Raw genomic sequence first — 15,417 nt, 5'->3', positions numbered from 1 at the left:
GCCGTTAGAGCCTGTGGCCATGAGGGAATCACAAAATGTGCGTTCTTCAATAAAATTAGGAACAAAAGTTATAATTGAGTGTTAAGCATAACAGGCAACAACCATTACTCTCAATTACTTTTCGTTCAGTGTTCCCCACATAATTGACTAAACTTTTTGATTTCGTCCTGCATCTCATCCACCCCGATTGGGGTTAATCCATTTCCCATGGTTTCAATATGGCTCACCTAATGTATCCCAGCCACATGAAGCGTGTGTGTTTGTCTGTATCAGAGTATCATATTCTCGGTCAAGTGCAACTGAAGAAAAACTCCCACTGAAACTCTCTCTTCGAGAAGTGTGTGGCTCCTCCTGTGTCTCCACGGTGCGCGTGAGAGTCTCCTTCTCTCACTTCTTTTCAGGAGCTCCGCAGCGCGTGCGGATCAAGCGCGTACCTATATTTATCCAATCTGTGCTTATTTACTACTGTATATTCGATTTATTATTTTCTGTCTTGCAACGCCAACTTTGTCCTCGTTTACAGAAGTTTCACTTTTTCTTCAAGTGACATTTCGACTGTGCGGCGTTTGTGCGTGATCGTTTTTTTTTCTCTCTTTATCCATGCTGCAGAGGAATATGAGGATCTTCTTCAAGAGAATCGATCAAGGGTTTGAGGTGAGAGCATTTATATTCCATTACAATGAATAAACCGTTAGTTTAAAAAAAAAGAAGGCAGGGAGCACTTTGGCTGAAATCCTGCTGCGGCGTAATGTGCGTAATTTACCGGATTTCATCCATTTATGAGATGAAGGTGGAGAGCCACACGGAGCTTGAGCCAAATTTAACGCCACCTCTTTCGGATAGATGGACCCGAGGTTGTTCTGTAGGTACAATACAGTAACAACAACAACAACAATAATAACACCGCCATTGTACTGTTATAGGGACAGTTGCTGTGAGTTCCCCTCCTGCAGATAAAGATGGACCCTGCGGCGGTACGCGTCCTCCGGACCATGCTGGTGCTGATGGTTTTGCCCCCTGTTACCTCTGTGTCCTGCCCACGGCCCTGCTCCTGCCCCCAGCCCACTGAGCTCCACTGCACCTTCCGCTCACTCCTCACCATCCCAGAAGCTGTGCCTAAATACGTGAAGCGCATGAACCTGGGGTCAGTCTCTGGCATTGATTCAGCATGCCTGTTAATTTGCTACAGTTGTAATATAGTACTATACTGTATTGCACTATAAACTCAGGTGTAACTTAACTATAACTGCGATAACTATTCTGTCTGTACAAGCAGTTGCACATATACTCTGCTCACTGTGATATATTCTATACATTATTTCTATTCTACTTATATTTTATATTTCCTTATGTTTAAAATGTGTGTTTATTCTTTTAAATGTAGGATTATCATATCTCGGTGTAAAAGAAAAAAGTTGTATTAATTTGTTTTTCGTTTGTTCAGATTCAACAGCATTCAGAAGATCACAGACAAATCACTGCTTGGTCTTCAGAAGTTGGAGCTTCTGATGGTTCATGGAAACGATATCCAAACTCTGCATGATGGAGTGTTCAGGGACCTTGTGTCACTACAGGTACTGGCCCGAGGATAAGCGAAAACTGTAACCTTGGAATTTATTAATAACTTAATGCTCAGAATCAAATATCCCTGGACATGACTCTGATGTCCTTTAAGGCTCTTTAATATTTTTTACATAATCATTTGCATGCTTTTTTGCTCTTATTCGGCTGTGGATTTAGTGCGTGTTGGTCTTCCAAAGATATGAAAGATAATTATTAATTATTGAAAGATAGTTGGTATCTGTGAAATCTGGGGTTGTTTTCATGAAGTAGCTTTATCATTGATACCTTTGTGGAAATGTATAGTCTCTTTGTTTTGTCGAAATTCAGTTGCTTGGTTTTTGAATTGGGTTATTATTAGCTTCTTCCTGTAATGAGGTAAAGCATGACCATATTGACAAAACCTTATTTCCTATGTTACCTCATCAGTGTCTGTAATGTTTCAAGAGGTGATATGAGCATGAACGAGTTCATTTGAACCTTTATTAACTGAACTTTGAGCTTGCTCTTTTTAATTTTGAACTTGCACAACATGGTCTCCGTTCCCTTTCAAAGTTCACCAAGTTAACCAAGATAGAGACAACGTGCTAGAATCAAAACACTTGGAACTGGTTGTGTCCAACTGTACTTACTGTGGTTCCATTCCATTGTGTTCTTGCATTAAGAGGTACTCAAAGAATGACCTTTCAGAGGAGTTCAAGATAGTGTTAGACAGCAATTTATTTTATTTCTGTTATTTTAAAAAGCCAAAGATAAACCTGATACCTTGCCCTTGACTGCACTTAAATATTCTTAAGCTTGAATGTGAATCAAAACTTGCACTCTAATGCAGCATTTAACTGTCTCAAAAACACACACACACCTTATAAACTCAGCTAAGTAAACAATTAGAAATATCTTCAATGTGTTTTTGATTTCCCCTCTGTTCAGAATGATGTGCATCATATATCTGATGTGATGAATGTCTGTGAATGGGTGTGGCAGGGTTGAAGAGATTCATACTGCCACGATTACTAATGATCTTTTTTGTTTCTCCTTTTCTCATTGGTTTAGATGTTGAAGATCAGCTACAACAAGCTGAAGGAGATAAACAGACATACCCTCCGGGGCCTGTGGTCTGTGTCCAGGTTACATCTAGACCACAATCGACTGGAGTTCATCCACCCTGATGCCTTTCAGGGTCTTACCTCCTTGCGGCTGCTGCAGCTGGAGGGCAACCAGCTTCAGCAGCTGCATCCAGCAACGTTCACCACCTTCACTCTCATGGGCCAGTTCCACATGTCCACTCTGAGGCACCTCTACCTGTCAGACAACCTACTGACATCGCTGCCGTCCGGGCTGGTGGCGACCATGTCTCAGCTCGAAAACCTGTACCTCCATGGGAACCCGTGGACCTGTGACTGCAACATGAACTGGCTCCATGACTGGGATAAAACCTCACCAGGTTAGTCATTTGATATCTATATGCAATCTCATCCATGCCTTTCATTATTCTTGAAGAGCAAAAAGAATGACCTCAGACTTTGAGTCTTTTCATTGTCCATGCTACATTTGAGCATTTTATCAAATATGATTATTCAAGACTACTTAATGTACATATTTTGTAATATTATTTTTTACTTTCTTTTGATTTAGGTGTATTGAAATGTAAAAAGGACAAGGCCCTTCCTGGTGGTCAGCTGTGTCCTATGTGTTTGTCTCCCATGCACCTTGAGAAGAAAGAGCTCCTGTTTATGGAGGACCTGGTCTGCAGCAGCCCTGTTATCCGTTTTCCTCTCAGGACTTCCCCACCCGAGGACACTGAAACCGAGGTCTTGACTGCAGAGAACTTCAGGGAACCATTTGGAAACATCTCCCTGGGCCTTTCTGATCAACATGGAAATGAGGTGGATCTGGAGTGTTCCGTTGGCATGCCAAGACAGATTACCAGGATCAACTGGGAGCATGTCAACCAGCTCCAGCTGGCCTACAATATCACTTTTTCTGTGGATCTTGAATGTCCTGTTGATAGAGACAAGTACGAGCGACTGTGGAGGCTAATTGCTTACTACAGCAGCGTGCCAGCCCACTTAAAAAGGGGAATCATGCTCAGCCAAGAACCTCATCCAACCTATGTCTATAAACAGGACTCTGAAAAGGATGCCCTCTACTATACAGGCATTAAAGTCAACGTCATGGCCCAGCCGGCATGGCTGATGCAAACATCTGCTGAGCTTCAGCTGAACAGACTTCAATCATCAGCCAAGAAAGTTAAGTTGATCCTCAGCACAGACCTCTCGGAGAAAGTGGAAGTAGAGCAGTTGCAGAGACAAAAAATGAAATGGGTCTTAATTGAGTCAACAAATTCGACTCGTAAAGTGTTAAGTGCTATCCTGGGAAGTCAAAATCAAATGCACTGTAATGTGCACAGTTCTGGGCAAGCAGTAGTTCACTGGATGCTACCAGATGGCTCTAAAGTGAAGGCCCCATACAGCAGCCCAGACAAAAGGGTGTCTGTGTCCAATAATGGAAGGCTGGTCATTCAATCTGTCAGCCACACAGACACAGGAATTTACTACTGCATTGCTAATGTTCATGGAGACCTGGCTGTTCTGTCATTTCATCTGACAGTGCAGGAATCTTCCAACCCTCCCCCCGGAGAGGATTCCTCGAATACACCCACAGAGGTAATTGCAGGAAAGCCCTTATCCCTACCTTGCAGGACATCTGCCTCCCCCGATGCTGAAATTAACTGGATTCTCCCAAGCAACACCATCGTTCATGGCCAGGACAAATCCTCCAGAGCTTTGGTCTATTCCAATGGCACTCTACATATCCCACAGACTCAGTTATCAGACAGTGGCTATTATAAATGCATTGCCATTAATCAACATGGTGTGGATACAGTGGCTGCAAAAGTCACCATCATCCGGCGCAATGGGCTCATGAGGCCTTTGAGGAGGTTTCCAGCAAGACCTCAGTCCGCCTCAGGGGTCAACACATACATCCATCCAGAGGAGGCATCAGGGGAAGTTGAGATAAGTCCAGAGATGTCCCCAGTTAACCGACAAGATGTTGTGAGAAGAAGAATTCCAGCAGGTGTGGCCCCAGGGAGGAGGGGCGTCCATCCGTCAAAGAATATTGGGCAGAGGCTACCAGTGCTTAGAAAACCAACAGAAGACAGGAAACATGTAGTTGAGGGCAAGAGGAGAATTAATGTCTCAAAGAGTAAAATAGACCCAGAGAAGTGGGCTGATATTTTGGCAAAGATTAGAGACAGAAATACTCTGAATACTGTAACGTCACTACCAGCTCAGTACACAACAGAGAGGGGACAGATAGAGCAAACAACACAGAGACGAGACATGATCGAAGGGTCATCAGACGGCATGACTGTGCAGGACAGAGAGAGACAAGATCGCCTAACAACCCCAAATAGTCCAGTACAACATACACAAATGGAAACTAACAAACAAAACAGACAAAGTCAGGGAACCCATGTCACTTCTAACAGTCAGCAAGCACACGTTATACATGCTACAACACAGTCACAGACAATGCAGACCACACACAATGAATGGCGCACAACCCATGACACAAACTTGGATCAATACATAACTTCAGACACCACATTTCCCCTTTCACAGACTCCACCTGTTCCCCTGCAGGCAAACACAAACAGTGCAAGCAGCAGCACGACTTCTCCAAGAGATAACTATAGCACGGATACAAATGTTAATGCGGACGAAACAGCTGATTGGACCAACACATCTGAGAGGAGTGAGAATACGAATAGACCGAATGTTGTCGCCAGCTCTAATAATGACAGAGAGCATTCTTCCAGTGGAACTGAAATCATCTCTTTAGTCGAACGGAATGAGTCAGAGACAAGCCAAGAAGAAAGTGGAAAATATCTGCGAGAAGCTACAACAATATCAGACAAGTATACTCAGGCAGAGAACACAGCACTTGATGATTTGCACTCTCAAGCAATGCTTACAACATCATTCGTGACAACCACCCTTGTGCCCACCACTGCAAGCAGTTCAACTGTTGCACAGTTCCTGCGCCTCAACCAGCCTAACCAGCGGAGAAGGAATGGGAATCGGAGGAAAAGACCAAACAGAAGAAAACAAAGGCTGAATGAACCCACCCAGTTTACTGCCACCACACCTGTAAATGCTCCACATGCAACAGTCAGGACGACTGACTCCACACTGCTAAAAATAGAGCCATTAGAAGTTACAAAAGCCAAATTCAATACCACTGTTCCATTCACCAGAGGCCAAGCAGCATCATCAGGAAGACTGAGTCATAAAGAAAACCCAGTCTCCAGGCATGACATTGAGCCAGCCACCAAACCCTCCTCCCTGCCAACTTCTCTCCCCAAAACTAAGGACCCCCTTCAACCCCTGGCCAAACCACTATTCAAAAGCACATCAGCAGCACCATCATTTCCAGCAGCGTCTCCAGCAGTGGGTCATGGAAAGACAAGTTCTCAGACAGCCTTGCGAGTCTCAGAGAATGCATCTCAAGAGCACTTGGATATGCTCGCATTAACCACTTTGCAGACATTAGCAGGCAGACCTTTTCCAACTTCTAGATTTTTAGAGAAAGTTGGAGAAAGTATAACAGGAGACCTTAGACATGGGCCATTTTCTAACAATTCCACTGTGGATTTTCAGACTGTAAGTGTGGAAGGAGATGCCAAACAATACCCATCCATTGAAATTGATAGTGGAAAGATGCTTGTGACAGAATCTGGAATGCATTTTTCACCGCTGCCATCTCCAACTGCCTCATCCTCTCCCTTGAGTGAGCAGGCATTCAAGACAACATCTGAATACACGTCTAGTGATATAACTACAACTCAGAGTTTGCTTTTTGATGGGCATTTGGAGACAGAACCGGTTACCGAGTGGAAACCTAACCAGTCTGAGAGATATTATAATAGAGTCAGTCAGCATACAACCCCAAGCGGTGACTCAGAGGTAGAAACGGCAAATATTGATATTGTGAATCCTTCTATTGCAAGTACCACCATAACAACAGCTCCCCTTACCACCGCATCAAGTCCTGATCCCTTGATCCCATCCCAAGAGGTGTTATATGCCACAACACCCAAAACATATCCCGAAGGAGTTAACGTAGGACCAAAGACCACCGCCCAGGATGGCCCTAGGATCACAGTCCAGCAAATCAAACCCATCATTACCACAAAGGCTTGGGGAATATCAGACTACCACTCTGCAACCGAGTCACCTGACCACAAAACTACATCCTTTGCCTCAAAACTCACCAGTGGGCAAATACATAAACAGGCCACTCCTACCCCAGCAAGTCCTGCAATCCAAACTAATCAATTTCGAGAGGAACTGTTGACAAACACCCAGGATGTGTCCAGTGCGCACCAGCTACCTGGAAGAGGATCTATTTCAAGAGGGAAGCCACGGATATCAGCGAGCAATGTCCAAACGTTCACAGTGAAAGCTGAAACAGATGCTCATCTTCCTTGTGAGGCTGATGGAGAGCCAAAGCCGTTCCTGTCATGGACTAAAGTTGCCAATGGTATGTATGATTCAAAATGAAAACGTCGGTCTACACATATTTTAGAACAGTCTTGGCTATTCCTGTTTTATGAACACTGTAATGGAAAATGGAAATAATTATTGTGATTAATAATGATTATTAACATGAATGCTTGGGATTGGTTGTTTGCTTGGCCTGTCGTGCTGGTTGCAGCTTTCTTTCTAAAATTTCACTTGTGAATAATATGTATTATAATTTAAAGAATAGATTCTTTGATACACTCAGGGGCCTACTTCAGAAGTATTCTTTTTCATTAGCGATCTCTCCTCAAACAGGCCTATACTGTTCCAAAATACTTTGTAGACAAACTGCTTAAGAGGAAGTTATTCTATGAAATTATCAAAGTGAAATGGCTAAATGTTATTGCTGATGCGTTACTTTTGGTCTGCCAGCAGTAACCACAACTGTAGAACAAATGTATTCTAGAGACGTAGAAGTATACATGCTGAATTGGGTCCATAGACTGACTGTTAAACCCCAGCCCCACTCGTAGCAATGTCCTGGTTGCCTGTTTTTTCGATTTCTTTTATTAATATTGAATGCATTCCGTGTCCGAATCATGACAAATTTAACACTGCACTTCCTCGGGCCCTTAACAACACACACGCAGAGTGAGTTGAGAAGCTGATAAGTTGAATGGAGAAATGAGAAATGTGTTTCACAGAACGAAAGAAAGACAGCCTGACAGACATTTCTGTAATTTAGATATTGTTATTATTATCATCATATTTTCGTATTATTATAATATTATAAATATATCAGAATTTATATTATGTTATATTGTGTTTCAACTTTAAATAATTCAATCAATCAACATCTGTTAGCTGCATGTCATTGGGTCATACAGTATGTAACTATCTTATATCAGATAAAATAAAAGATATTTGAATGGAAATATTTGAACATGTACTTTGTGTAATACGTGTTTATATCATGGTTGGACTCTCGCATAGGTTAAAAGAAGTTTAATTCTAAAGTAAAGTATATATAACCTTGAAAAAACTATTTGAAATACAAACATGACATACAAATATATTATCAGTATGTATATGATACAAAACAAATAATCAAACAGCATCTTTCCCCAGCTCTGAAAGAAAAATTTACAAAAAAAAGTTAGTCAAGCTAGCGTATGTCTGGTTATTAGGATGATTAGAAGATCAAGTAATTCTCCTTGAACATTCTAAGATATACAGACCCACACAAAATTATTTTTCATGCCATAAAAATACTATTGTTGTTTCTTACCTTTTCTTTACAGTAATTCTCCACCTATAATGTATGTATGTAAGTCAACATTGTCTTATCTAAAATATCTGTCTTTCCTCTCATGCAGGGGCAAGTATTGCGCAGAGCACCAGGGTTCACAGGTTTGAGGTCCAACCGAATGGTACATTAATCATCAAGAACACACAGCGCATGGACGGGGGTCAGTACCTGTGCAAGGTCCAGAACCAGTATGGAACAGACCAAATGGTGGTCTCCCTTGTGGTCCTGTCTCAGCATCCGCGGGTGCTCCAGCCTCTGAACCGAGACATGACAGTGCAGCTCGGTGGCCAAGTGGATTTGGAGTGTGAAGTAGAGGGGCACCCTTTGCCTAAAGTCACATGGTTGCTCCCTAACCATGTTCGCATAGCTGCTGCCTCAATTGGTACGCCCCTTCCGCAGCGTGTGGCTGTTTTCGGTAACGGAACCCTCCGGATCAGCAAGGCCGGCTACACAGACAGAGGAATTTACAAGTGCATTGGCAGCAGTGCAGTTGGAACTGACAGTGTCTCTGTCCACCTTTATGTGTCAGCGTTGCCACCATCGATTCAACAGACACCAAATGAAAACCTCACCCTTCTAGAGGGCAGCGATGCCTACATCCACTGTACCGCCACAGGTGTCCCTCAACCTGTCATTCAGTGGATCACGTCTGAAGGCGTACGACTCACTGCTTCCCAGTTTCTCACTGGACACAACCCCTCTGTCTTTCCTAATGGAACCCTCTACATCAAGGGATTGGGGCCGGGAAATGCTGGGAGATATGAGTGCTCAGCCAGTAATGCAGTGGCATCCAGCAAGAGAACCGTGATCTTGATTACCAAGAAGAATCCGTCCTCTTCCAAGGCAAGTATCGCTTCATCCTCCCCCCGGAGAACAGATGTGATTTATGGAAGAAATTTGTTGCTCAACTGTGTGGCAACAGGAGACCCAAATCCCTGGATCATCTGGAGGACACCCTCTAAGAAGCTGGTGGATTATCAGTACAGGTAGTAAATTCACACATGATTATTCAATAATTTTTCTACATCCTTAATTAAATGTTCAAATGAGTGCATTTATGTAACATCCTCTGAATGGTACTTCTTCTTTCACTTTTGTAGTTTTGACCCCAGGATTAAGGTCTTCCCAAATGGCACTATAACCATTCATTCCGTGACCGACAAGGACAGTGGGGACTACTTGTGTATGGCACGCAACAAGATAGGTGATGACTACATCCTGCTGCGGGTCACTGTGCTGACAAGGCCAGCCAAAATTGAACAGAAGCAGCAGCGATCCAGTCAGGAGGTGGTGTATGGTGGAGCCTTGAAGGTAGACTGCGTGGCGTCAGGGCTCCCAAGCCCCGAGATCAGCTGGGCACTGCCGGATGGCACCATGGTCAACCCGGAGAAACAGAGAGACCATGTCAGGGGAGGACGCAGTCGCAGGTATGAGTTGCTGATGGCCTCTATTTAGACATCTTTCCTGTATTATGTAGCTTGTATTCAACAGTTAAACTGTTGAGCTACCTCTCCACTGAGACCTAAAAAATCAAGAGTAAATAAAATATTGTTGTAAAGACTCTAGTTTGTGGTGACGCTTAATAAATGACTGACATATTCAAATTTTTGAAATTCTTATAAATGTTATAACATCTTTTTTGGAGGGAAAAAATCCAGAACCTTCTAACTGTCTTTATTTGGAACGCTACTTTGGTCACAAGGACATCTCTTCAATATGGTTTAACTCTAACATGGATCTGGTTTGACCTGCAAGTATTTTATCCTGTTGTCTTAAGATATCATTGAAATTACTAATAGATTTTTTAAATATCCCATCATCGTTGGTGGTATTCATAAAAACTCAAATCCTTAGACTTATTTGACAAAAGAGCTGTAATAAATCCAATAGGATGAAATCAAATTAGAAGTATTATTATAAATGGAAAATAGAGGAAGACATTTATTCTTAAAACTCACTTTGCCAAAATGTTTACGAAGATACATACATCCACCAATTTTCACTTTTGAGAGATGTGTTTTTTACCAATGCTACAACTGTATAAACTGATTGAACTGACACTAATATTTTATCATGTACATACGTTTAAAAAATGTGTTCCTTAGCAACTTTGCAATCTTTTCCCGATGCAACTTTCACTGAACATGTAGTTGCATCCCATGTATAATTTTTGTGTTATCTTGTTTCCATTGCTGATACAACTAAATACAACACATTTCCTACATTTCTATTCAAGTCCAATGGGCCACAGTCTCATTAATTTTGTTCAAGCGTTCAAATTTATTTTAGCTTCTGGGATTTCTGTGTGTTCGCATGGCCCTACAGTCTCATGCCATCTTATGGGCATTGGTGGGGTGTTGTCCAGTGCTTATTTGGAATAACCGGCGCACACTCTAAAACTTGCAAAGACACCGATATTCATCAGAATTAAAACACAGGTGTAAACAATTCCGCAGTTCAACAACATGCATGAATTTGAAATGGAGCTTTCTTAGGAGCTTTCATTACAGGAAATTCTAGGAAAAAACAAAACAAGATATTGGTGAATGCGGTCTTGATTCATGATGATGTAACTGCATATAATTAAAAAGTCATTAAAGTCTTTAAACAATTTGTATCCCACTGCATGTCTTCTAGGTATCTGGTGTTTGACAATGGGACGCTGTATTTCAATGATGTCGGTATGCCAGAAGAAGGGGACTACACCTGTTATGCTGAGAACCAAGTTGGCAAAGATGAGATGAAGGTCAGAGTTAAGCTCAAGGTTGCAACTTCTCCACCACAAATCCTGGATAAAGATCAAAAGTTTGTGCGGGTTTTCTATGGTGAGTCAGCTACACTGAGATGTAATGCCAGAGGTGAACCAATGCCTGTCATCACATGGATTTCCCCAACAAATAGAGTGATTGCCTCTGCATTAGACAAATATCAGGTCCTGGATGATGGGACATTGGTGATTCAAAAGGTCCAACGTTTTGATGGAGGTAACTACACCTGCATGGCCAGGAACAATGTAGGACAAGACCATAAAGTCATCAGGCTGGAAGTCCTAGTAACCACTCCGACGATCAATGGCCTCGGAGAAACTGCAAGTGCTGTCAAGATAACTGCTGTCCAGGATCAGCGGAAACTGGTGGACTGTGTCGCAAAGGGAATACCTACCCCTCGCATTATGTGGGTTCTAACAGGAAATTTGATCCTGCCTGCACCGTACTACAGCAACAGAATGACAGTTCACCAGAATGGTACGTTGGAAATCCGGTCAATCAAGAGGACAGACTCAGGGCAACTGGCTTGTATCGCTCGGAATGAAGGAGGGGAGGTCAGACTGTTGGTCGATTTGGATGTGAAAGAAGTTGTTGACCGGCCACAAATTAGAGGTCCCAAAACACATAGTCTGTCACTGACTGTGGGGAACGCCATGACTTTGAATTGCTCCTTTGAGGGCTCGATACTCCCTCGTGTCACTTGGATCTTACCCAATGGCATACCGTTGCTGAGTGGTGCTCGATTCTCCAAGTTTTTCCATCAGCCTGATGGATCCCTGATCATCAGTAATCCATCTGTTGGTGAAGCTGGTATGTACCGCTGTCTTGGGCATAATTCTGGAGGGCTTGTGGAACGAACTCTCACGTTGTCCCCGGGAATAAAACCAGAGATCCACAACAGATACAGCTCTCCTATTAGCATCATGAACGGGGAAATACTACTGCTACATTGTCAAACCAGTGTCGAATCCGTCAGACTAACATGGACATTACCCAGTGGGGTTGTCCTCAATAGACCACAGAGAGCTGGACGATACTCTGTCCTGCCCAATGGGACGCTTGCAATCCAACAAGTGTCAGTCCATGATCGGGGGTCCTATACATGTCGGGCTGCAAATGAGTATGGTAGTTCTCAGCTTTCTGCGGCAGTAAGTGTGATTACATACCCACCTCAAATTACAAATGGCCCTCCGCCGGTGACCTATGCTAAGCGTGGAGTTGCTGTGCAGCTGAACTGTGTCGCAAATGGGATTCCAAAAGTGGAGCTGGCATGGGAAACACCTGATAAAACCCGCCTGGTTGTCAGTGCACAGCCACGCCTTTTTGGAAACAAGTACCTCCATCCACAAGGTTCCCTCATTATTCAAAACCCCACACAAAAAGACACTGGTGTCTACCGCTGCACAGCCAGGAATGCCATTGGCATAGACTCCAAAGCCACATATCTCAACGTGTACTGATGAATTTCACTTTTCATCGTGGTCATTCTCTCTCTGTTTGCCCAAGCAACTGCCTAGTTCAAAGGAGCTAATGTTTTTAAATGATTCCAAATGTAAAAAACTGCTGTCGCCATGATGAAACAATGAGATGATTGAAACCTGTAGTTCTGTTCTGAATGTGTATAGACCTCAAAGGTTTGTGGTATTTGGTGCTCACTATATTAATTTCCTCATCCCTAGGAAATATCAACATGCCTTACTCGTTTATTGTGCAATTTAGCTTGAGTCTAATGACTTCCTCCCCCTCGACAGTATATCGGTCTTCACCTCATGTGTCCACTTTACTAGAAATAACACCTGTAAAAATAATTGTTTTCTCCTACAATGTAATAGCATGAAGGAAAAGTTGTAGTTACAGTTTGCAAGTTCCAACTCTTTGGCGTGCAACAAAAGGAGGAAGTTCAATCATCCCAAAATCAAACAGCATTAAACAGTTACAGGCTTAACAAAACCAGGCAATGTCAGATAGTTCTGTTATTAGATAAAGCGAGATTACAATTACACAATTGTCGGATCATCACAATGTCCACTATTATACACCAAATGGCACTTGTTTGGTGTTATATTTTATCTTGTCTACCGTGTAGTAACTTAATTCGGGACCCCATTGATGAACACAATTTACTTCAGTGACATTTATTCATATTTTTCCAAAAGAGAATCGGGAAATACTTTAACTGGAGTTAACAATTGGTTCATGAGGTTGAGATATAAGGTCAAATACCTGTTAAACCCCATCGTTTTGACCTATCTTGCCATTTTATGACACAGTTGTATCATCCTCAGTCTCAGGTGTTAATAGTAGTCAAATTCAAAAAGTCAATGTCATTTTACTGCTCTTTTCGTATTCTGTCCACCATAGTGGCCTTTATTGTCCTTTGCCTTTGCTAGTATATGGAAGAAATGGAGGTGTATTTCAGGGCACAGTTTCAAGCCAATTGCTGCCTTTTAAAGTTCTTACTTTCTTGGCTGTTATTTATATTGCCATCATCAGACCAAGTCCATTTTCTTAGGAAGCATTAACCAATAATTATCAAACAATATGGGAAGTTTCAGGAGACAGCGATCAATATAGCACTTTGGATCTCTCACTGACCAATGCAAAAAAAAAGGTATTTGCGCAAAATGGATATTGTCCATGTGGGAAGGTACTTTTGACAGTAAACACTGTGATTCAGTGATTCACATTAAAACCTTGATGCTTTGGCTCTGCAGCCTCCTGAGCAGTAAATTAATCTTTGTTGACATTGTACAGTTGCTTCTGATAATGACAAATAATGTCAAGCTGTGTCAACGGTCTGTTTTTCTAACTTGGAAATATGGTTTAACTTAATTAAAGAATTTATTGAAAATGTATCAAATGTAGCTGGGATTGTCTGAACTAGGGCCTTATTTGAGATAATGGTTAATATCCTGTGCCTTTCCATTATCTTGGTCAGATAAATCAATAATGTTTTAATCTTGTTCCCAGCAAGTTCTATGTCCTCATTTGTAAATAATGTCTTGGATAGACTGTAATGAACTTCAATTCCTCCATAGTTTAATATAAGATTTCCACTCCTTACTACTACTCGTAGTAAAAAAAAACACCTTTATTGCACAGTTATGGAAAGCAAAAGATTGGAGAAATATGTCTTAAGAATGTTTTCAATTCATAACTGTAAAATATCATCAATAAGTGGGTATATTGATTTGAAAATAAAATAAAAGGCTCAAAATAAAGCAAACATACAGATGTTTGTGTCTTTTCTGTCGTGATGACTTTTTTTAAAAAGTTTATTGGGTTTTTTTCCCAGCCAGCTGTTGTGAACAGAACAGATGAAAACCTGAGAAAATGCTCGACTTAGCATTTTGGATGCAGGAAGTAGGTCACCATTACTCACAGAGAGGAGAAACATGCAGTCATTGCACTGGGAATGTAGCCCCAGTCTTGTCTTCCAGAAAGAAGGAACATCTGGAGCCCTGAGGAAATCTCCCATTAGTTCAGCACATTCAGGCTAAAAGAGTCACTCTTTGGGAAGTTTGAGTATCAGTGACACCCCCCCACCCCCTTTTTTAAACCTATAACAGTCAGGGCACTGAGGTCAACCGGTACTAGTCTGTTCAACCTCATCCAGTATTCACAGAAAAGATCAAGATGAAGAGTTACTTTGCTGTGCTTATCTGCTCTGATAGATACATTAGTTATAATCATATAATATATATATTTATAGTGAACCCACTGTGATCTATGACTTTTTTATAGATCTGCAGCTGATTGACGAATCAAAGACAGAACAAGGGAGCTCTGGCTGTGGAGAATTTGTGTCTTAAGGCCTCAGTATGCTTCTCCGAGTCCGTTTCGGAATGACGGACGGACGGATCGGACGGACCCTTTTTGATTTATAGTTCTACGAGCCTTTTTATTGTGAAAACAATTCACCGCCAGAACAGTAGATGGCGAAACGGAAGTCGAGCTTAGACAAGCCTACCTCATGAGGTATATAGAAGAAGTCCACGCTGGTTTATTTACGTCCTCCCGGCTCCTCAAACACAGTGAACGATGGTAACAGAAAAATGATGTTGATGACCTGACAGTTTTTGCTGAATAAAGTGACACCCAGCGGGTCAAAATGCTTTTGTTATCGTGTCTTAGCGCAGCGGTTCCCCGGTATTGTTTCCAAACTGCGTTGCTAATTCAACAGCTGCAACAGCTTGAAGCTACACGGAGGCAGCTAGCTCCCCCCAGCTTCCACACACAGTCAGCACGGACA

At 42.1% G+C, this 15,417-nt stretch overlaps 1 protein-coding gene across 1 annotated transcript; it reads left to right on the top strand.

Moving 5' to 3' along the window:
* The first annotated feature begins 406 nt into the window (after positions 1 to 406).
* mxra5a (matrix-remodelling associated 5a) lies at positions 407 to 14,380 on the top strand. The gene is made up of 8 exons (XM_053417478.1): positions 407 to 654; positions 924 to 1,144; positions 1,445 to 1,574; positions 2,614 to 3,004; positions 3,196 to 7,107; positions 8,465 to 9,383; positions 9,498 to 9,824; positions 11,035 to 14,380. The coding sequence occupies exons 2-8, from the start codon at positions 960 to 962 to the stop codon at positions 12,623 to 12,625; spliced, it is 7,455 nt and encodes a 2,484-aa protein (XP_053273453.1). The 5' UTR covers positions 407 to 654; positions 924 to 959; the 3' UTR covers positions 12,626 to 14,380.
* The last annotated feature ends 1,037 nt before the right edge of the window (positions 14,381 to 15,417 follow it).

The sequence above is a fragment of the Pleuronectes platessa genome, chromosome 24 (assembly GCF_947347685.1).
Source record: "Pleuronectes platessa chromosome 24, fPlePla1.1, whole genome shotgun sequence".
In the NCBI taxonomy this organism is placed as follows: Eukaryota; Metazoa; Chordata; class Actinopteri; order Pleuronectiformes; family Pleuronectidae; genus Pleuronectes; species Pleuronectes platessa.
The sequence above is the reverse complement of the archived record's forward strand: the minus strand, read 5'-3'. Positions and strand labels throughout refer to the sequence as shown.

Excerpts from the sequence above, each read along its gene's own strand:
- mxra5a (XM_053417478.1), top strand. The coding sequence starts at position 960 with ATGGACCCTGCGGCGGTACGCGTCCTCCGGACCATGCTGGTGCTGATG. Across the intron at positions 1,575-2,613 it reads GGGACCTTGTGTCACTACAG|ATGTTGAAGATCAGCTACAA; the intron begins GTACTGGCCCGA and ends TCATTGGTTTAG. Across the intron at positions 9,825-11,034 it reads AGGGGAGGACGCAGTCGCAG|GTATCTGGTGTTTGACAATG; the intron begins GTATGAGTTGCT and ends CATGTCTTCTAG.